Consider the following 22,111-nt stretch of genomic DNA (forward strand, 5'->3'; position numbering starts at 1 on the left):
CTGTGAGTTAGTGGATGTCTCCATGGGTTGGTTGGGCTTCCTCACGGGATGGTGACTTTAGACTTCTTACATAGTGACCCAGGGGTCCAGGAGTATTTGTTTCAAATCCAATGGAAGCTGTATCACTTTTCATGATCCAGTCTCAGAAGTCACACAGCTTTGCCTTGACCATATTTTGTTGATTACCAGTGAGCACAAATTCTACCTGAATTCAAGGGGAGGGGCATTAGACTTCACTTCCTTGTGAAGGAGTGGCAAGTTTCTTAGAAGAGCACATGGAATGGGAGATGCTGTTGTGGCCGTGTTTGGAAAAGACAATCTGCTACAGTCTATTTGTAGTAAAGAATGAGGTAATAAAGATGTTAAACACAAATGAATGGTTTTATAAGAGATGTGTATTTTGTGAACTCTAATTTTTTTTATCAGTGTTTTCCCCTTTTATATGGCACTTATATAGCCATTTCACTGAAAGCCTTAGCACTTATTTTTCATTATTGTTCTTAGGATCTCATATTTCTTGTCAGTCATTTCTCCAGGGCTACTCCAAGTAACATACTCTTTTATGGTAGGATTACTCTTCAGTTTCTTGGCAATGAGATTTGCTATGCTGCTTTTAACCAATGGATTTTAATTTAGAATTCAGTGTTTTTGGAAATCGCTGTATCTATTCATATATTGGGCATCTTTGGTAAATAAGTTAACCCTTTCTTGGTCAGTAAGTGTCACATAGTTTCAAAATATTTTCATATAATTAGTAAAAATACATACATAGACAATTTTCTACCTAAAATTACTCTTTTCAACTTGATAAATAAGCCATCTCTAAAACTTTGTTGAAATTAACAGAAGTGTAACATTATTTGATATAATGATACAGGACCCTCATTTTAAAAATTTGCTCTGTATCCTCTGTTAATTTGGAAAAATCAAAACTTTGGAAAAATTGAGAGAACAGTCCAGAAAACACCCATATATTTGTCTTCTGGTGTCACTTTGTCTTCTGGTGTCACCAACTGTTAATATCATGCTGCACTGCATTTGCTCCTTCCTCCCTCGAGGAAGAAATTTTTGTGCATAATCCACAAAAATTTTAACATTCTTCAGGTGGAAAACTTAGTAGCCATTAATTGCTTTATTCTTTTTTTTCTTAACGTAGTTATTGTAGTATAATTGCTTTACAATGGTGTGTTACTTTTTGCTTTATTCTTTTATCTTAAGGAGTGTGTCCCTCTTGTAACATCTTCAGGGAAGTAGCATCTATACTTATCTTAGAATCTTTAGAACATCTGAAAGATTTTAAAAAGTATAGTGTTTGTTGTATTGTATAATAAATTAGGGTAAGAGTCATGGAGGTTGTTGAAAGTGGACTCATATTTTCATAATAATCTTTGACTTGCTTTTCCTTATCCCTATTTATTTATTTATTTAACATCTTTTTTGGAGTATAATTGCTTTACAATGGTGTGTTAGTTTCTGCTGTATAACAAGGTGAATCAGCTATACATATACATATATCCCTCTTGGGTGTCCCTCCCACCCTCCCTATCCCACCCCTCTAGGTGGACACAAAGCATGGAGCTGATCTCCCTGTGCTATGTGGCTGCTTCTCACTAGCTATTGATTTTACATTTGGTAGTATATATTAGTCCATGCCACTCTCTCACTTTGTCCCAGCTTACCCTTCCCCCTCCCCGTGTCCTCAAGTCCATTCTCTACATTTGCATCTTTATTCCTGTCCTACCCCTAGGTTCTTCAGAACCATTTTTTTGTTTGTTTGTTTGTTTAAATTCCATGTATATGTGTTAGCATACGGGATTTGTTTTTTTCGTTTCTTTTTATGGCTGAGTAATATTCCATTGTATATATATGTCCCACGTCTTCTTTATCCATTCATCTGTCAATGGACACTTAGGTTGCTTCCATGTCCTGGCTATTGTAAATAGAGAGCTGCAGTGAACACTGTGGTACATGACTTTTTTTTTTTTTTTTTTGGTACGCGGGCCTCTCACTGTCGCGGCCTCTCCCGTTGCGGAGCACAGGCTCCGGACGCGCAGGCTCAGCGGCCATGGCTCACGGGCCCAGCCGCTCCGTGGCATGTGGGGTCCTGCCGCCCCTGCATCGGCAGGCGGACCCTCAACCACTGTGCCACCAGGGAAGCCCATGACTCTTTTTGAATTACGGCTTTCTCAGGGTATATGCCAGTAGTGGGATTGCTGCCTTATCCCAATTTAAATGAAATGTTATGGCATAAATGGAAAATTGATCATGTCTACATTTTGGAGTAACCCCACTAGACTTTAGGTGTTGTGAGGGCAGTTTGTTTTAATTTTGTATTTCCATCACATATATATATATATATATATATATGCACCAGGCACATAGTTTTCATGAGTAGTAAGTATTTATTGAATGAATGTATTCCTGAGTGCTACAGATGATCTAAATGCAGTTTTTTTCCATGAGCTCCAAAACATGTTGGTAATGCTTTCAAACCTGATAATTTATTTGGGTGACTTGGATTTTTTAAATATTTGGTATTTTTGATTTAAATGCAAATGAAAACTTTAAAATCATTAGAGCAGAGACAAACTGTAAAGTACTCTGTTTTTTCCTTGTGAATCATTGTATCCCACCTAAAAAAAAGTTGGTTATATGGTATCGAAAACAATGATTCATTGTGCTCTCGTTTCTTCGAGGTTTGTGGTCTCCTGAGATCTAAACTCCATTCCCTAAAATCAAGGGAGTAATGGAGGTCTAAGAAAACGTGATACCTTTTCTCTGAGAATGCTGAGAAATAGAAATTTTCGCAATATGTTTTCAAATTTATCCTTCTAGTCTGTGTTTACTTGCAATGTTGTATTTTCCAAGCACGCAAACAAATGAGATAGTTATTTCTAATATTTCCAGATGGAGTGTTTGCAAATGAAAGGATTAAAAGAATTTTAATGTTGAACATTAAATACAGGTATTTGATCTGAAGATTAAGAAACTATTAATTACATAGAAAAGGAATTAAATTTTATACTCTTGAGTAAGTATATCAATGAATGGAATATAACATACTCTAGTTAGTATGGTACTCTAGTTAGGTAAGCAAGTTTGAGTTTTTAATAGACTGAGTGAACTCATTTCAAAGTGTATGACTTTAGTAAGCATATTTTAATGATGATAATGTTTAAGTTATAGTTTGGAAATAAAATATACAAAGCAATAATTAAATTCATGTTTTTATTTTAAAAAATCGAACTTTTCTCTTTTAATTATTATTTTTGAACAATTTTAAAGAAGATAAAATTGTAATGATCTGTATGGATGTGTGGGAGGTCATTGCTTTTAAAGCTGTGTATTTAAAATATCAGGGAGTCTTCTTGAGGACCCTCCTTTTGTATTCTTACTGAGTATATTTGCTGTGGCTTTGCCCCAGTTGTGCAATTGTCTAGGTCCTTTACATTTTTGTGTGCATCTTTTGACTTTTGAGTCAAATGGATATGCATTTTTATATATTTTTATTAGTGGAATTAAGGTATAGTAAGGTCAAAGAAATGAAATTTTATATGATTTGTATGGTTTATTAAAAATACCTCATTTTTAACAGTTGGTGAAATAAGTATTGGTATTCCTGTTTCTGTAAAAGTCTAGGATCAGGGAAATTAAAGCATTCACCCAGAGTCACAGAGCTAGTGAGTAGAAGAGTTGTTCAACCAAAATTAATTGAGTTATTTGTATATTAAGTGAATTTTTCTCTGCTTTGTTCAGAAGTAAGCGCAAATAAACCTTTAATTAGCTTTCTTTTATATCGAGGGCTGTATTTGTTTTGTGTTCATTTGACTGTTCTGTTTTTCTTTACAGGGATGGTTTTAGATTTTCATCTCAAGAAGCTGCTTCTAGTTTTGGTGATGATAGGCTACTAATAGAAAAATTTATTGATAACCCTCGTCATATAGAAGTCCAGGTTGGTACATTTTAAGGTGCTTTTGAATTATTATAACTTTAAAATAATATGGCTTACTCCTATTAGAAACACATCCTTTCTTACATTTAGAACGATTGTGAAAGTTCCGGTATGTTCGAATAAGTATGAAATAGAGAATGTACATAAGTTGATTGCCTCCCTTTGGAGTCTGGTATCCTTTTTTCAAAGTGCCAGAATGTTGATTGGATAGGGAATGATACAGAAGCCCAGCTCCAGAAAGCAATAGTCACAAGATGTCCGTCCAGGCCGAATGTATTCTACCTAGAGGCGCACTGAGTCCCCTTCTGATACTGGGCCAATTTGGGGCATTTTTAAAAGAAAAGTGCCTGACCTGGACTCTTGTATCATTTCAGTTCACAGATGTCTGTGTGACTTATTGTGGCAGGCGTTCTGCTATTGGATAGAGATGAATAAATCATTTCCTCTACTCAGATTAAGATTGTAGGGCTTCCCTGGTGGCGCAGTGGTTGAGAGTCCACCTGCCGATGCAGGGGACACGGGTTCGTGCCCCGGTCCGGGAAGATCCGGGAAGATCCCACGTGCCGCGGAGCGGCTGGGCCCGTGAGCCATGGCCGCTGAGCCTGCGCGTCCGGAGCCTGTGCTCCGCAAAGGGAGAGGCCGCAACAGTGAGAGGCCTGCGTACCGCGGGCCTAAGTTTCTAAGTTTAATTATCACTTTACATAGATATTATTTTTAGTTAGGAAATCTTCATGTAGATCCTCAAATCTTCCAGAGTGGAAAAAACAAATTGCAAACGTATAATCCATTTATATTTTTAAAACATTGAATGTAATGTATTTCTTTCTGAGGCTAGCGGATTTTGTTTTGTTTGGTTTTGTTTTTAGATATTCTAAATTGAAATATCACATATACAGTGAAGTCCACCTAAGTGTACAATTTAGTAAAAATTTATTTATACACATACATAACTGTGTAACAACCATCCAGATCTGTATGTGGATCATTTCCATTATATCAAAAGATTCTTTCATACCACTTCCAGTCAGTCCTTCTCCTTGGCCACCAAAATTAACTGCTGTTCTGACATCTAATACCATAGATTGTTTTTGTTTGTTCTTAAACTGCGTATAAATGGAATCATATGATACATACTTGCTTGTGCTGGCTTCTTTCACACAACATCATATCTGAGGTTCATGAGGCTGTGCATTATCATTCACTCAAAAATTGCTCTGTGGTGTTCCATATTTGAATAGCCTGCAGTTTATCCACTTTTCTGATGGTGAACCTTTAGGTTGTTTCCATTTTTTGATATTATGAATAAACTGCTATGTCTTTTTATGAACATATATACTTTCGCATATACTGAGGAGAGGGATTGTTGGATTACATGGTCAGGTTATGTTTAGTTCTAATAGATACTGTGGTTGTTCTATCAATAATATATACTCCTGCCCATGATATATGAATGTTTCCAGTTCAGCCATCTTTTCCAACATTTGGTGTTTTCAGTTTTTTAATGTTTAGCCATTTTGTTGGACATGTAATAGTATCTCTGTTTTAATTTGCATTTCCCTGATGAATATTGATGCTGAGCATGTTTTTATAAGTTGATTGACCAAAACTGGATATCTTATCTTGTGAAGCAACTGCTCAAGTCTCACCCTTGCCCCCCTTTTTCAAATTAGATTTTTTGGAATTATTGAGTGTTCAGGGTTCTATATCTATTTTGATTATGAGTCCTTCACCATACACACACACACACACACACACACACACACACACACACACACACACAGCCACTAAAAAAAGAATGAAATCTTGCCGTTTGTGACAACATGGATGAACCCTGAAGGCATTATGCTAAGTGAAATAAGTTAAGAGCAAGACAAATACTGTATGATCTTACTTATATGTGGAATCTATCTTCCCCCCATCTGTGACTTACCTATTCACTTTATTAATAATGTCTTTCAATGAATAGAAGTTCTCGATTTTGTTGAAGTCCAATTTAAGTCCAATTTGCGTACCCAAGTTAGGAGCTTTATTGTTTTAGGTTTGGTATTTAGGCCTGTTCGTCTCTTTGAATTTTTTGTTTGTTTGGTGTGAGATGGAGTCGCAGTAAATTTTCTTAGATTCTCGTACCCAATTTTTCCAGCATCATTTATTGTGGTGTACATTTGCTGTAAATTAAGTGACATTTGGTCACTGTCTTAATTATTTTGGTTTTGTAGTAAGTGTAAAAATCTGGTATTGTAAGTGCTCTAAATTCATTGTTTTTCTTCAGATAATGTTGGCTTTTTTTAGATTCTTTGAGTTTCCATGTAACTTTTAGACTTTGTCTTGTCAATCTGTCTCTACCTTCTACCTACACTCTCACCTTCCCCCCACATCAGATGGGATTTGGATTATATTGAATCTAGAGATTATTCTGGGGAGAATTAACATCTTAACAATATTGAGTTTTCTAAGCCATGAACTAGAATATCTCTTCATGTATTTATATCTTTAATTTCTCTCAGCATTTTTTTGTAGTTTTGAGTGTAGAGGTTTTATCTATCTTTCATTAGATTTATTCCTGGATGTCTGATAAGTTTTGACACTATAAATGTTTTTTTCTGAATTTTATTTACCTATTGATTGTTGCTTATATGTAGCAACAATTGAATTTTATGTATTAATCTTGTATCCAGTGTCCTTTTTAAATCCACTTGTTTATTTTTTGTGTTTTGTTTATCTATTGCTGAGTGATTAACCATCCTAAAATGCAGTGATTTGAAACTTTAAGGTTGTACAACAATGTGAATATACTTATTTAATGCCACTGAGTTGTACACTTAAAAATGGTTACAATGGGGCTTCCCTCGTGGCGCAGTGGTTGCAAGTCCGCCTGCTGATGCAGGAGACACGGGTTCGTGCCCCGGTCCGGGAAGATCCCACGTGCCGCGGAGCGGCCGGGCCCGTGAGCCATGGCCGCTGAGCCTGCGCGTCCAGAGCCTGTGCTCCGCAACGGGAGAGGCCACAACAGTGAGAGGCCCATGTATCGCAAAAAAAAAAAAAAGAAGTTACAGTGGTAAATTTTGCCTATATTTTGCCACAATAAAAAAAACTACCCAACCTTTAACTATTTCTTATGATTCTGTGGGTTGATTGGGTTCGGCTGGACACATCTTTTGCCTCACTAGGTGTCTGTCCAGTGGGACAGTAGTCATGTTGGGGCTTGAGTGGTTTGGAACATCCAACGTTAGTGCATTGGAGGATTGACTTGAAGGTGAGGTCAGCCAAGACATGGGACAGCCGGGCCTCTCTCTTTCTCTCTTTATTCATTCTTGGGGCATTTCCACATGACTTCTCCATGTGGAATTTCTATCAGGATATCCAGACTTCTTATATTGAGTATCAGAGCTATGTGAAGTAGCCATTCTGCCTTTTAAAGTTTAGGTGGCACAGGATCACTTTTGTTGCATTTTGCAAGTCACTTGGCCAGCCTAGCATCATTGCCATAAGTGCTTATGCAAGGGTGTGCATACCATGGTTTGTTATATTCAGGGCTATTTTTGGATACTAGTTATCACAACCCTTTCTATGGCCCCCAATGATCATGTCCTTCCATAGGCAGAATATATCTACCTTCCTTCCAAGACCAGAATCTCATATTCAGACTTGGTTCAGGTATGGATGAGACTTCTTGTGTATGGTTTCTCAAGAGCAGTTTTTGTGATGTGAAGATCTCTGTATTTAAAGACAGTGTGACACTCACTTATCAAAAATACAATGAGGTGAGATGTGATTGAATTCTGGATATTTTGTGAATGTAGACCAGATTTTCTAAAGATCGGATGTGATGTATAAGAAAAAAATAAGGCATCAAAGATAGTTTTAGGCTTTTGGCCTGACGAATTATAAGAGTGGGACTGTCTTACTGAGAAGGGAAAGACTGTGAGAGGTGCATGTTTTGGGGGAGGAAATCAGGGTATGAAGATGGGCCAGTGAAGGTTGAGATGCCCATTAGATATCAAAATGTAGGTGTTGAGTAGACTGTTGGATATTTAAGTCTGTAATTTAGGGGAGATATTTGGGCTACCCTTCCTGTAAGATCCTAGAGGCAAAATTAATTCCCCCCCTTTTCTATATTCCCCATCTAGCACTTATTTGTGCTATTTGAAGACCACTTACACCATTTTATCTTTAGCTATCAGACTTTCCTCATAGACGAAGAAATCCTTGAGGGCAGAGGCTGGATCTTATTCATTTGTTGTCCCTAGCAACCAGGCAGTGTCCTTCACATTACTAACACTCAGTAAATGTTTGTTCAGTTGTTTTAAATAATTATATTTCTACATAAGCTTTTAGTTTATTTTAATTAACCATGGTGTATATTCTAGCCGATATTTTTAAACTTAGGTGAAAATATCTCCCAGTAACTTAAATAGGCAACACAGATGTTTCCCATATCTGGTCTACACTTGGAAGGTTTTTTACTTATTTTCTTCAGTTTTAATTAATTAATGTTAGATAATTTGTGCACATGATAAAGGGTATTCAATGAAAAGTAAGCCTTCTTTCACCCTTGTCTCCAAGTCCCCTGGTTTCTATCCCTAGAAGCAGGCACTGTTACTGTTTTTTGAATATCCTGCCATAGTCTGTGAAGTATATACATGTATATCAACTATTGTTTTTCACACAAGCTATCACATACTGTGTTCTTTTTGTGCTGAAACTGTGCACTGGCAGTAGGAATGGCACAGCTCTGTGTGGTTTAAACCAGGGCACTGATGGCATTTTATGGGCTGGATCCATGGATGTTAAAGGGCTTGCCATTATGTGGAGCAGTCTATTATGATAAAGCTTTTTCAGTAAGCAATATATCTGGGAGATCTTTCCATATTCAGTACGTGCATATCTCTAAAGGGCTATATTAAAAGTTTAAAAAATTTATGACGTGTTTAAGTATTAACCTCCCTTACAGGCACTTTTTATTTATAATGTTTTCTGGTTACTTTGTCTCTTCATTTGATTAATGGAATTCCCTGGTTGTCCAGTGGTTAGGACTTGGCACTTGCACTGCTATGGCCTGGGTTCAATCCCTGGTCTGGGAACTAAGATCCCACAAGCTGCGCGGCACAGTTACACAGACTTCAGGGAAAAACAAACTTGATTCTGTGTATATTTGAATCTGATGTTTTACAGTTGAAAATGTTTCTAAGGATTCTTGGTTATTGTGGCTTTATTTCTTGGAGACTAAGTCTACTTTCACTTCCATGTCAATTAGAATAAAAAAGGAGATAGAATAAATTTAACGTTTAAAAATAGTTCTAGATGTACTTCATGCAGTGACCTTTGAGTCTTAGAAATAAAATTCCAACTTACTGGCATTTCATTACTGTAATGTTTTCCTTTGTTTGGAAGCATTCTTGAGGTTTAGGTAGGTTTTATTCCTAAAAATTAACCTTGCAGTCATTTATTAACTGTTCATTTTATAGTTTATTATACTTGTTAAACCATGATCTCTTTTGATTTGATGTTTTCAGCAGCCATATAAAATATTAAGATGATATTATCTACTATTTATAATGCATGGGAAAACAGTGACTTGCCCAGAGAGGTGGCATAGCTGTTTGGAGCTTAAATTAGTGCCTTGTTTTTGGCTTCTAGGAGAGCTTTTACCTCTGTGAACTTAAATATATGCATTCAATAATATGCACCTACTCCTCAATCATGAAAATAGATTAATCTATTTCTGATCAAATATTCTACGCAAAAACATTAATAAAGAGCATGTTTTACTGTTTCCAGATTTAGCTAATAAGATATATGTTAAATTTGAATTTCAGATAAACAGTGATTTTTTTTTTTTTAAAGTAAAAGTATGTCCCATTCAGTATTTGGGATATATTTTTATTAAAATTTTTATTAAAATTTAAAACTCCAGTTTATTTCCCATTATTACAAATGGGAAAAAGCATAATGTTATATATTAACCCCAGACCTTTTACCAGTTTCTTAAAACAAAAATAAACCACAGTAAAAATATCCATATATAAGTAACAGACCACATACTGGTTGTAAATGAAATAGCATTTCCTGATCAACAGACATGATAATATTAACAACAGACAGATGTTTGTAATAATACTCGTGGCTCTCCTGCGTGCCACTGAAATCTAGAATATATTCCCTTTATTGGTACTCATTGTCCCTCACAAAATTGGTACAATTGATTCTGATATTTTACCCAGTGTATTGGAAATGTAAGATGAGAATTTTTTCCTCAAGTCTTTAATAAAAGTGTTCAGTTGAGTTTTGGAGTGGTAAATATAAAATTTTCCTCCACTAATGTCAACCAAAAGAAGACTGTATTTGAGAGGTACAAATGTTTTATGAGGTGGGAGTATTAAAATCCAAGGGGTGTAGCATGGAGAAAATGTTAATTGGGCACATATGCTATGGAGATGGCTCTGTAATTTTTCAAGTGGTATTATTGCTCTTTCAGGTTTTAGGTGATAAACATGGGAATGCTTTGTGGCTCAATGAAAGAGAGTGCTCAATTCAGCGAAGAAATCAGAAGGTGGTAGAGGAAGCACCAAGGTAAGAGCTTCTCCCAAGGAAACTTTATAGTAGTCTGATTTTTATATATTTCACATATTTCTTTCCCATTTTATTAGCTAAAATTGCTTTAATAGTAATAGTAGAATCTATTAGTGTGTATATATTAAAAATTTTCCTCATTGAGGTATAATTGAACAGCACAGTTGTTAAGGATGCTGACCCTCCGTGCAATTGAAAATCCACATACACCGTTTAAAGGAGGCCCTCTGTATGTGTGCTTCCTCTGTGTCTGCAGTCAGCTGACCTTGGATCTTGTAGGACTGTAATATTTAGTATTGAAAAGTGTGAGTGGATCCTTGCAGTTCAAACCTGTGTTGTTCAGGGGTCAACTATATTATGTTAGTTTAAGGTTTACAATATAACGTTTCAATATTTGTATGTATTGTGAAATCACCATAGGAAGTTAACATCCGTCACCGTATATAGTTACAGAATTTTTTTTTTGTAATGAGAACTTTTAAGATATACTCTCTTAGCAACTGTCAAATAAGCAATACAGTATTATCATCTATAGTCACCATCCTATACATTGCATCTCAACGACTTATTTATAATTGGAAGTTTGTACCGTTTATGTCCCCCTCACCCTCAACCGTCAGTCTGATTTCTGCATCTATGAATTTGTTGTTTTTTTTTTTTAAGATTCCACGTATAAGTGAGATCATACAGTGTTTTGTCTTTCTGTCTGACTTATTTCAGTTAGCATAATGCCCTCAGAGTCCATCCATGTTGTCACAAATGGCGATATTTCATTCCTTTTTTGTTTTTTGGGTTTTCTGGGGGCTGTGCAGCTTGTAGGATCTTAGTTCCCTGACCAGGGATCGAACCTGCACCCTTGGCAGTGAAAGCACGGAGTCCTAACCACTGGACTGCCAGGGAATTCCCAAGATTTCATTCTTTTTTATGGTTGAATAATATTCCACTGCATGTGTGTATGTGGTGTGTGTATATATATACATATATATAATATACATATATATATATACTACCTTTCTTCATCCATACATCAATGGACACTTAGGTTGTTTCCATGTCTTGGCTATTGTAAATAATGCTGCAGTGAACATGGGGTGGGGGTGCACGTTTCAAGTTTGTGTTTTTGTTTTCTTCGGATGAATACCCAGAAGTGGAATTGCTGGATCATATGGTAGTTCTGTTTTTAACTTTTAAAGTAACTTCCATACTGTTTTCCATAATGGCTGCACCATTTACATTCCTACCAACAGTGCACAAGGGTTCCCTTTTCTTCACATCCTTGCCAACACTTGTTATTTCTTGTCTTTCTGATAATAGCCATCCTAGCAGGTGCGAGGTGATACCTCATTGTGGTTTTGATGTACATTTCCCTGATGATCAGTGATGTTGAGCACCTTTTCATGTACCCGTTGGCGATCTGTGTGTTTTCTTTGGAAAAGTGTCTATTTAGATCTTTTGCCTATTTTAAAATCAGATTTTTTTCCTGTTATTGGGTTGTATGAATTCTTTATGTATATTGAGTACTAACCCCTTATCAGACATATGATTTGCAAATATTTTCTTCTATTCAGTAGGTTACCTTTTCATTTTGTTGATAGTTTCCTTGGCTGTGTAGAAGCTTTTTAGTTTGAAGTGGTCTTAATGTATATTTTTATAATTAAGAATTTGCCACTTGATCTTTCTCAGTACTTCAGTGCGTGAAAGTGAGAGAATACTTGAACAAGAAGTTGGGGTTTTATTAGAGGAAAAAGTGGGGTGATAACCCACTCTGACTCCCATAGTCTTCTAGGTAGCCTAGACCCTGTTGGTGTGTCTGAGCATGTGGAATTTCTGGGATACCTACCTTCTAGGCTCTCCGGTTGGCAAAAGTTTCATAAAGTTGATCCTGAATTTCCCGAGTTTATCTTACCATGAAAAGGCCTTTGGGACATGGTTCTTAGAGATTCCTTGATTCATCAGAACTGCTTTGGGCACTTCTCCAAGCCACCTGTCATGTGTTTGGTGTAGCAATTTCATGGAGCTTCGTTTCTCCTTTGACGCTAGGTTGGTATTTATATATATTCTGGTTTCCTCTTAGTTCTTAAAAATCCCCAGTTGAGTGTTCATTGGTATTTTTAGTAACCAGACATTAAGGAATGTAACCAATTGTAGCTTAATCAGCATAGCCAGTGTGCCTTGAAAAAATGTGTGTGTGTGATTTCTGAAAAGATTAGGTCTGAATATGAGTGGATTTTTTAAAATCACAGAGTATTGGTAAAAATCAAATCCTATATCCCCCCCCCCCCAATTATAGATTTAAATATCCAACAGTCTACTCAACACCTACATTTTGATATCTAATGGGCATCTCAACCTTCATTTGTCCATCTTCATACCCTGATTTCCTCCCCCAAAACATGCACCTGTCAGAGTCTTTCCCATCTTCACCATGCTGTGAAGAACAGCCCTTTGTGGCTTACATGGGGTGTAGCCCTTTATCTCTTGGCCCAGAACCAGGATGTAAGACGAATGGAAGAAGAGAACCAAAAGGAATGTTCTGTCTATGTCTTTAGGAAGAGTCCTAGAACCTGCCAGTGTTGTTGACTTGGCAGTGATACGAAGTTAGGTACTTTTCTAGGTAGTCTAGGATGTGTCTGTTTTCCCAAAGTAACCATGCGCCCAGCTAGTTGAATGGAAAAAGGGGACAGGGGATGATGGTAGAACAGTAGTAGTCTCTGACACAGCACTTTTGCTGTCTTATGTTTTCTTATCTTCTTGTCTTAACACTTCCAATATAATTAACTTTCTCTTTTTATTGGAAATCCACTCAAGTCTTACCTGGGATAGAAATCTTTCACAGACTGGGAACCTTGAATCATGATTTTTATTTGTTTCCTTTCTTTCTCTAGAAATGTAAGTTTTTCATATGAACATCTCATCTATTAATTGAGAGAAAAATCCAAGGAAAACTTAAAGCAGTAGGAAAAAAAACTAGAACCGATTGTTAATAGTGACTTGATATGTATTTGTGTATTGTGAAATATTAAAATAAATGGAATATGCAGTTTTCAATTCCTGGAGTAAGAATCTCCCTCTTTGCTTCGAGTGCAGTGGTGAGCTTGCTTGCAGCTCTGAGTATCACTAGCAGAGTTTATGACAAGGGAAAGAATAAGACCAGACAGGACAAAAATAGTTTTACTCACCTGTGCTTGAGATTATCCAAATGTTACGATGTTAATCTTCAGTTGCATTTCCTTTTTTTTCTTTTTGGTTGCATTAATTTTGTCAGCCATTATTGTTGAAATGTCATCTATGCCTGTATCTGTTAGGTTAATGCAGAACTGTTATTTATAATAGGTAGATAAGATTCATAACATCCGAATCCAATGATGAATCCTAACGTCATCAACGAGGAGACAGTATGAAGTACACTTCCCACCTGTGAAGTATCCTTGCCTCCCCCTCAACCAGTCAAACCTGAATCTGTTCAAGGCTCTAGATCTAATCAGCAGTTTACAAGAGATAGAAATGTAATATGGATGTTGAAAGACCTTGTGGACATTGCATGTAGAGCAATGAGACAGGAAAATGACCAGATCCTTGGCTTAAAAAAAAAAGAAGAGGGCTTCCCTGGTGGCGCAGTGGTTGCGCGTCCGCCTGCCGATGCAGGGGAACCGGGTTCGCGCCCCGGTCTGGGAGGATCCCACATGCTGCGGAGCGGCTGGGCCCGTGGGCCATGGCCGCTGAGCCTGCGCGTCCGGAGCCTGTCCTCCGCAACGGGAGAGGCCAAAACAGAGGAAGGCCCGCATACCAAAAAAAAAAAAAAAAAAAAAAAGAGTCATCCTCAAGCTAGCTACTGATAGGAGATTTCAGGAATAAATTTAATTTTAATCAGTGTAGCCGGATGACATGTTCCCAATTTACCTGAGTACACGTTTTCTTTTAGCAAAGGTTAATCAGAAATTCTCTAATAAGTATTTTGATGGGTATTAGAAATTAAAACGGCACATTGTATAGAAGAGGGCATTACAAGTTAAAAGAATCATAAAGATGTAAAAACCAGTCAAATGCAGTGGCTCGATCTTATTTGGATCCTGATTCAAAGATATTAGCTCTAAAAAGATATTTATGAGATAATCCAGGAAATTTGAGTACTAACTGGATATTAAAGCTATTAAGGAGTTCTTGTTAATTTTAAAAGTGTGATTATGTTATAAAAGAGTACTTATAGAAACAGATATGGAAGTTTTTTTTATGGAAGAAGCGATACCTAATTTGGGATTTGCTTTAAAAAAAAAAAAATGGGGGAGTTCCCTGATGGCCTAGTGGTTAGGATTCCGGGCTTTCACCGCCATGGCGTGGGTTCAGCCCCCGGTCGGGGAACTGAGATCCCATAAGGTGGGTGGCACAGCCAAAAAAAAAAAAGGGGGGGGGAGGTGGGGCTGGTAGAAAAGTGGACATGCATCATAGACAAAACAAGAATAGCTATGTAGTAATAATTGTTACATACGGGAAACAGGTATGTACAAGTTCATTATACTCTTCCATAATAAAAAGTTCATGAAATGTCATCTAAATCTTACACATTTGAGAATAATTTTAATCCACAAATAGAAAAGTAGTGTTTTATTAGAGCTTTTTTTCATAGAAGCAAAATATGTGAAAATGCAGAAATGATTTGATAATATTCTTTTCAGGGTTCATTGAAACCCTTACTTGCCTGCTGGAAGGTGCTTTTTTATTGTGAAACAAAAGTTTTGAGGATTTATTAGATGTACAGTGGATTCTTGTAATTTGTGGTAGTTATTATTATTTTTTTAAATTAATTTTTGGCTGTGTTGGGTCTTCGTTGCTGCGTGCGGGCTTTCTCTAGTTGGCAGCGAGCAGGGGCCACTCTTTGATGCAGTGCACGGGCTTCTCATTGCGGTGGCTTCTCTTGTTGCGGAGCACAGGCTCTAGGCATGAGGACTTCAGTAGTTGCGGCACGTGGGCTCAGTAGTTGCGGCTCGCTGGCTCTAGAGCACAGGCTCAGTATTTGCGGCACATGGGCTTAGTTGCTCTGCGGCACGTGGGATCTTCCCGGACCAGGGTTTGAACCCGTGTCCCCTGCACTGGCAGGCGGATTCTTAACCACTGCGCCACCAGGGAAGTCCTGTGGTAGTTATGTTTTATAAAGTCACTGTGAACACTGAATTAATAAATACTGAAGCATTGCTCCTAGGGGAAATACAGATTTAAGTTTCTGTGAGCCTCTGGTCAGAACATTTTCATCAACTGACTAATACATAACCTTGTTTTGTATGTGTTTCTGTTGAAAGACACCTTATTTTAAAACATACTATTGATTCATTAACCTTGAACTCACCGTCTCGGCCAGCAGCGCTATAATGCTTGCCTGAAGGAAGCTCACCTAACACAAACGTTTTCTCCATAGGGCACGACTTCCAGTCTTACTTGGAGAAATTATGAATACATATGTTAAATTTAACTTGTAGAAAACAACTACTTGTGCTAAAGTAACTGTATATTTTATAGATTGATCGAAGTCGCAGTGTAGTGTGGAAAGTTCAGATGTTTTATAAAAATCTTAAGTTGATTTATTTAAACATGTTATGCTTAATAACACAATAAGCATACATTATAAGCATATGTAAGGCATCTAATATGAAATCTTAAGTTGATACAGATGATCATATCTGAGTAAACTTTAAGAAAATTTTTATGTAATGCACACAAAAGATTACTTAATTTTTGTTCAAAATGTAGGAAATTACTCTTTCTTATTTGCAGCCTTTTTCTGGATTCTGAGACTCGAAGAGCAATGGGAGAACAAGCTGTAGCCCTTGCCAAAGCAGTAAATTATTCTTCTGCTGGAACCGTAGAATTCCTTGTGGACTCAAAAAAGAATTTTTATTTCTTGGAAATGAATACAAGACTCCAGGTAACAGAAACTCTGGTTTTCATTCCTCTCCACGCCTCTATACTTTTCCCTTCTTCACCACCCCTTCTTGTGTTATAAAAACTAAAAATCAACTCCTTAAAGTGTTAAGTATTTAGTTTTTATGCTTGTGCTAAGAAATCTGTTGGAAATGACAGATAAGTATCAGGTTAATTTAATGGTCAGTGTCTAGCCCTTCTGCTTTGTTACTGTTAATACTTCATACTGGAAATTCCTTTTTTTTTTTTTTCCTTGAACTTTCTTGATGGAAGTGCATTGGTTAGGGTTCATGTGCTGATAAGAGAAACTACTCTAGATTTGATAAACAGAAAGGGATTAAGGGCTTACCAATCATTGGAAGGGATGGAGGAAGGAAGGGTATCTAGAGTGAACTTGCAGGAATGACTCTCAGAGCTGTACCACCCAACCTGGCTTCTAGAGGAACTGACACCTCTGCCACAGTAATGAGGTTGAGAAATCAAGCGGCTGCCCTGGAACTTGACTTTAGGGACATGCTTCCTCAGTTTCAGTCAAGGTCTCTGGAAGCCACTGGTGCTGTAACTCACTAGTGGCTTTATTTCCTTCCTTCTTCCCCCTTTTCTTTGATTTAAATTGTAAACTAACATACACATACAGAACATTACATAGAATACAAATGTGTAGTTGAAAAAATTATTAAAAGCAAGAGTTCACGTAAGCCTCAGTAGGATCGGGAAGTACCAAAATGCCCAGCGCTTCTTACCTCTGCCCCTGAACTTCTTCCCCTTCTCAGTGATTCCGCTTCCATCTTCTTATTTACTATTCTGACTGAATTCTAAATATCTCCTGTATTTCTGGATAGTTCTTCCTTTTATTTATGCACACCTGGGAAATTGAATTAATTTTGCCTGTTTCTTTTTTAAACTTTAAATCAGTGGGATCATACTGTATGATTTTTATATTTGGTTTCTTTTCTCAACATTGTGCTTATGAGATATACCATGAGACTGATTTTCATTTACTGTGGCAGAATTTATGTATCTAGATGCATTTTGAGACCAATGGTAATACATATTTATAGTTTGTATAGGTATTAACCTCAGTAGTTTTTGCTCAAAACTTACTATTACTCCTGCTTGAAATAACTTTTTTAGCTTGTATTCTATTCTTGTGAACATCTTTAGAAGTGGCAGAATTTTGCCTTTTAAAGATTAATTTGATTTTGATTAAAAATATGTCTTTATAATGAAAATGTCTAATTAGATAGTTAGCTGGGAAATCATGTTTTTGATTAAAATGGAGACTTATGTCATGATGAGACTAATAGCTTGTAATATGATTCTGAACGCAATTTGAAGTGACTGCAGTATATTTTTATTTTATTCAAGGCACAAGGAATACTAGATGGTTTAGTTGGGGTACTTAACAGAATTTGCAAAATTAATAACCAGTGTTTGTTTAGGGCACTTTGTTATTATGTTCTATTTTTTTTTCAATCTGTTTATTTTTTGTTTGTTTCTGGCTCATTTATCTCAGCCTGTAAGTTTTTTTAAGTTTGACCCATGGTTGTTTTTGGTATAAGACTTCCAAAAGTTGATATTTATTATCAAATAATTCTGTGTGGGGAGTCTAAATCATTTAGGTACCTACGTTTATAGTTTGTTTCATGGATGGCTTGCCAGGAAATTATGTTCAGTACCCTCAAAAAAGATTATAAATGAATTTTAGGAAAAAAATGAAACTCATAAAGAATTTTATCGTATTAGATCTCATAGTACTTAATTTTATGCTGTTTAATAGCACTTTTATAATTTGTCTCCCATTTAATGTGTAACAGTATCTCTTTTCTCTCTTGCATTTGCTTCCAGTGGCAGTAATCTTGTCAGTTACCAGACAAATTAATTTTGATTTTTTTAAGAAGCATCTGTGTGATGGAGGGATAGTTGCTGGTGGAGGGTGAAACTGAATGGGAGTGTGAAAAAAGGATCTTGGATTTCATAGTATTCAGAAAGACATTCTTAGATATTTCAATGACGTCTTTCCGATATTGTTTAAACAATTCAAATGTCCTTTTAATAGTAGATTTTGTGTTTCACATTTGTTTGCTAACCTTAAATTATAATACTTAAGGCACATTCACCAAATTGTTTATCTTCTAAGATATATGTTATCTCTAATTAGTGTTTCAGTTTGAGCCTGGAGAGCTATAATTTTTTTTTTTTTCCTTGAAATTTCCTGATTAAACTGTCACTTTTTCCAGCTTTAGTACTTGTATATTTTTTCCTGGTAACAGAAATGTGAATAGCATCTTCACTTTGCTGGATTTTCTTAAGAGCGATATTTGAAATAAATACTGTTTCTCCTTAAAGAGAAACACTGAGAAAGTCACCAGGTTTGGTGCATAAATACTGGTTTTGTTCTCAGTTTGGTCAGAATTTATGTATCAGGATTATCTATGCTATCCCCATATATGTTTGTTTTTAAAGTCATTGTTTGCTTTTGCTGAAAGATAAAATTCAAATGCTTTTGCATTACGAGTCCCTTTTCTCTGTGGCCTTAATCTCTCCTTTCTTTTCCCTGAATTCAGTTTGACCTCTGTGTGCCTTTATCATGTTACCCCGTTGCTTGGAATGGTCTCTGTTCATTTCTCCTAGTAGGAGTGCACATATGTATCCACCCATGCTCACCTGTTTCCTTCTGTCTTCATTTGAAGATGGATAGATGGATACTTTACCAAAAAACACAATTTTATTAAAATGTTATTTTAGGGCTTCCCTGGTGGCGCAGTGGTTGAGAGTCCGCCTGCCTATGCAGGGGACAGAGGTTCGTGCCTGGATCTTCTGGGAAGATCCCACATGCCGCAGAACGGTAGGCCCGTGAGCCATGGCCGCTGAGGCTACGCGTCCGGAGCCTGTGCTCCGCAGCGGGAGAGGCCACAACAGTGGCTGCAAAAAAAAAAAAAAAAAAAAAAAAAAAGTTATTTTAATGAAATAAATGATATGTAATTTTGCTTGAATAACTTTAGTTTCCTACTTTATTGAATTGAAATACTAAGAATTGGTAATACTTGGTTAAAAGAAAATCTAAATTGTTCAGAAGAGTATACATTGGAAAAACAACTTCCCATACCACATTTTCGTTACCACAACCATGTATTTTTCCTGTAGAGGCAACCTTTGTTTTACTTTAAAATATATTTTTTGTAGTATTCCATACCTAATTTAAAGCATTATCTTCTTCATTTTTGTGATTTTTAATATTCAGTTGTATGGATGTACAGTCATATAATTTCATTAGTTTCCTAGTGATAATTTTTGCAGTATTCTGCTCTAGCAAATAGTGCAATTATTGAAAGACCCTATACGTCATCATTTTGCACATGTGGAAGTAGAATTGCCTGGAAAGTGATATGTCCTTTTATAATTTAGTGAAGTATTATCAAGTTGCCTTTTATAGAAGAACTTGCCTGGCCAAAAGGCAAGTTTTGCCTTTGGATCTTTGTATGGTAGTGAAAAATGTGTCACATTTTCATTTTTCTTATTATGAGTGAGGATGAATTTTTCTTCATAGATTCCTTTACATTTCCTTTGCCCTTTGGGTTTTCTTATTGACTTATAGATATTCTTATTTTTTTGGGAAATCAGCCATTTGTGATATCATCAGGAAGCACTGCTCCATGAATATTTTCACATTTTTAAAGAGTGAGGGCTTTGTAACCAAAGACCTCTGGCACCCGATTCAATTATAACAGGTTTGAAGATAGAGTGCTAGAGAGAGAAAGTCTTATCTTTCTCCAGAGCCATTTGTTGACATTCCAGATTGGTAAATAGAGGCCTTCCCCCTCTCTCCCCAGAAGGATTTGTTTACTTCCCAGAGCCAAGTTTGCGCTCTCTCCCAGAGATGAAGAAGGGCGGACGTGCCAGGAACTCTTTTTTTTTTTTTTTTTTAAATACATTTATTTATTTATTTATTTTTGGCTGTGTTGGGTCTTCGTTGCTGTGCATGGGCTTTCTCTCGTTGTGGCGAGTGGGGGCTACTCTTCAGTGTGGTGCGCAGGCTTCTCATTGCAGTGGCTTCTCTTTGTTGCGGAACATGAGCTCTAGGCGCACAGGCTCAGTAGTTGTGGCACATGGGCTCAGTAGTTGTGGCTCACGGGCTCTAGAGTGCATGCTCAGTAGTTGTGGCGCACGGGCTTAGTTGCCCTGTGGCATGTGGGATCTTCCCGGACCAGGGCTCGAACCCGTGCCCCCTACATTGACAGGCAGATTCTTATCCACTGCGCCACCAGGGAAGTCCCCAGCAACTCTTATATAAGCTCTGAGATAAATATTTTTGGGGTTCTGCCCCTGTGATAGGTGCACAACCATCTCTGCACGCACAGGGACGTTAGACCCATGGGGAATTGGGGTGTGAGAAATGGTGTGAAGATGCTCTGTGAGTAAACAATTGCTTCCTTCTCCAGTCCAGAAACTGTGTTTGTTTCACGGCAGGATTAACAAATGAATGTAGATATAAAATATACAGGTATGATTTGTGGCTACTTTCCTCTCACCTGTTGCCTGTCTTTTTGACTTTGTATATATTTTTTCTTCCTAGGGAGAAAATTTTTGTTTTTAAATTTTGCAGTTGAATTTCTAAATCTCTTTATCATTTCTGATGTTGTGATACACTTAGACTTTTCCTACTCAATTATAATTGAAACATTTTTCTTCCATGTTTTCTTTTAGTACTAATTTCATCTTCCTTGGTGAAATTTTCACTTCATCTGGAATTTATTGTATTTTTTTCAAATTTATTTTATTTTTTTCAAATTTTTTTCAAAAATTTTCATTTTTTTCAAATGAAATTTTCACTTCATCTGGAATTTATTTTATTTTTTTCAAATTTATTTTATTTTTTTATTTTATTTTTTTCAAATTTATTTTATTTTTTTCAAATGGTTAATGTTTGTCACAGCCATTATTGAATAATCATTCTTTTCAACATTAATTAGAAGTCATTTTCATTATGTACTGAATTCTCATATGTATGCAGATGTTGACTGTTTTCTTTTTTTAACCTTTCTGTTTATTCATGTGCTGGTACCAGACTATTTTAGATGTTATATCTTTTTATTATAATACAGGATCCAGTAGGAATATTCTTTCTGATTACTCTTACTTTTCCATGTGAAGTTTTTGGGGTTTTTTTATTTTTAACATCGTTATTGGAGTATAATTGCTTTACAGTGGTGTGTTAGTTTCTGCTTTATATCAAAGTGAATCAGCTATACATATACATATATCCCCATATCTCCGCCCTCTTGCATCTCCTTCCCACCCTCCCTATCCTTCCCCTCTAGGTGGTCACAAAGCACTGAGCTGATCTCCCTGTGCTATGCAGCTGCTTCCCACTAGCTATGTATTTTACATTGGTAGTGTATGTATGTCCATGCCACTCCTCACTTTATCCCAGCTTACTCTTCCCCCTCCCCATATTGTCAACTCCATTCTCTAGTAGGTCTGCGTCTTTTTTTCCTGTCTTGCCCCTAGGTTCTTCATGACCATTTTTTTTCCTGTTTTTTTTTCTTAGGTTCCATATATATGTGTTAGCCTATGGTATTTGTTTTTCTCTTTCTGACTTACTTCACTCTGTAGGACAGACTCTAGGTCCATCCACCTCACTACAAATAACTCAATTTCGTTTCTTTTTATGGC

The 22,111-nt window shown here is 36.6% G+C and overlaps 1 protein-coding gene across 7 annotated transcripts in view; it reads left to right on the forward strand.

The window, feature by feature from the left end:
- Window positions 1–22,111, forward strand: part of PCCA (propionyl-CoA carboxylase subunit alpha) — a 378,662-nt gene that overhangs the window by 136,306 nt on the left and 220,245 nt on the right. For all 7 annotated transcript variants that reach the window (XR_008619078.1, XM_028497435.1, XM_007103730.4 and 4 more), the window contains 3 exons: window positions 3,850–3,952; window positions 10,428–10,522; window positions 16,289–16,439. Coding sequence is in view for 6 of the 7 variants with exons in the window: in XM_028497435.1 (XP_028353236.1) it covers window positions 3,850–3,952; window positions 10,428–10,522; window positions 16,289–16,439 (349 nt within the window). In the remaining variant the exon portion in view is untranslated. The remainder of the gene's footprint in view (window positions 1–3,849; window positions 3,953–10,427; window positions 10,523–16,288; window positions 16,440–22,111) is intronic.

The sequence above is a fragment of the Physeter macrocephalus genome, chromosome 13, assembly GCF_002837175.3.
Source record: "Physeter macrocephalus isolate SW-GA chromosome 13, ASM283717v5, whole genome shotgun sequence".
NCBI lineage: Eukaryota > Metazoa > Chordata > Mammalia > Artiodactyla > Physeteridae > Physeter > Physeter macrocephalus.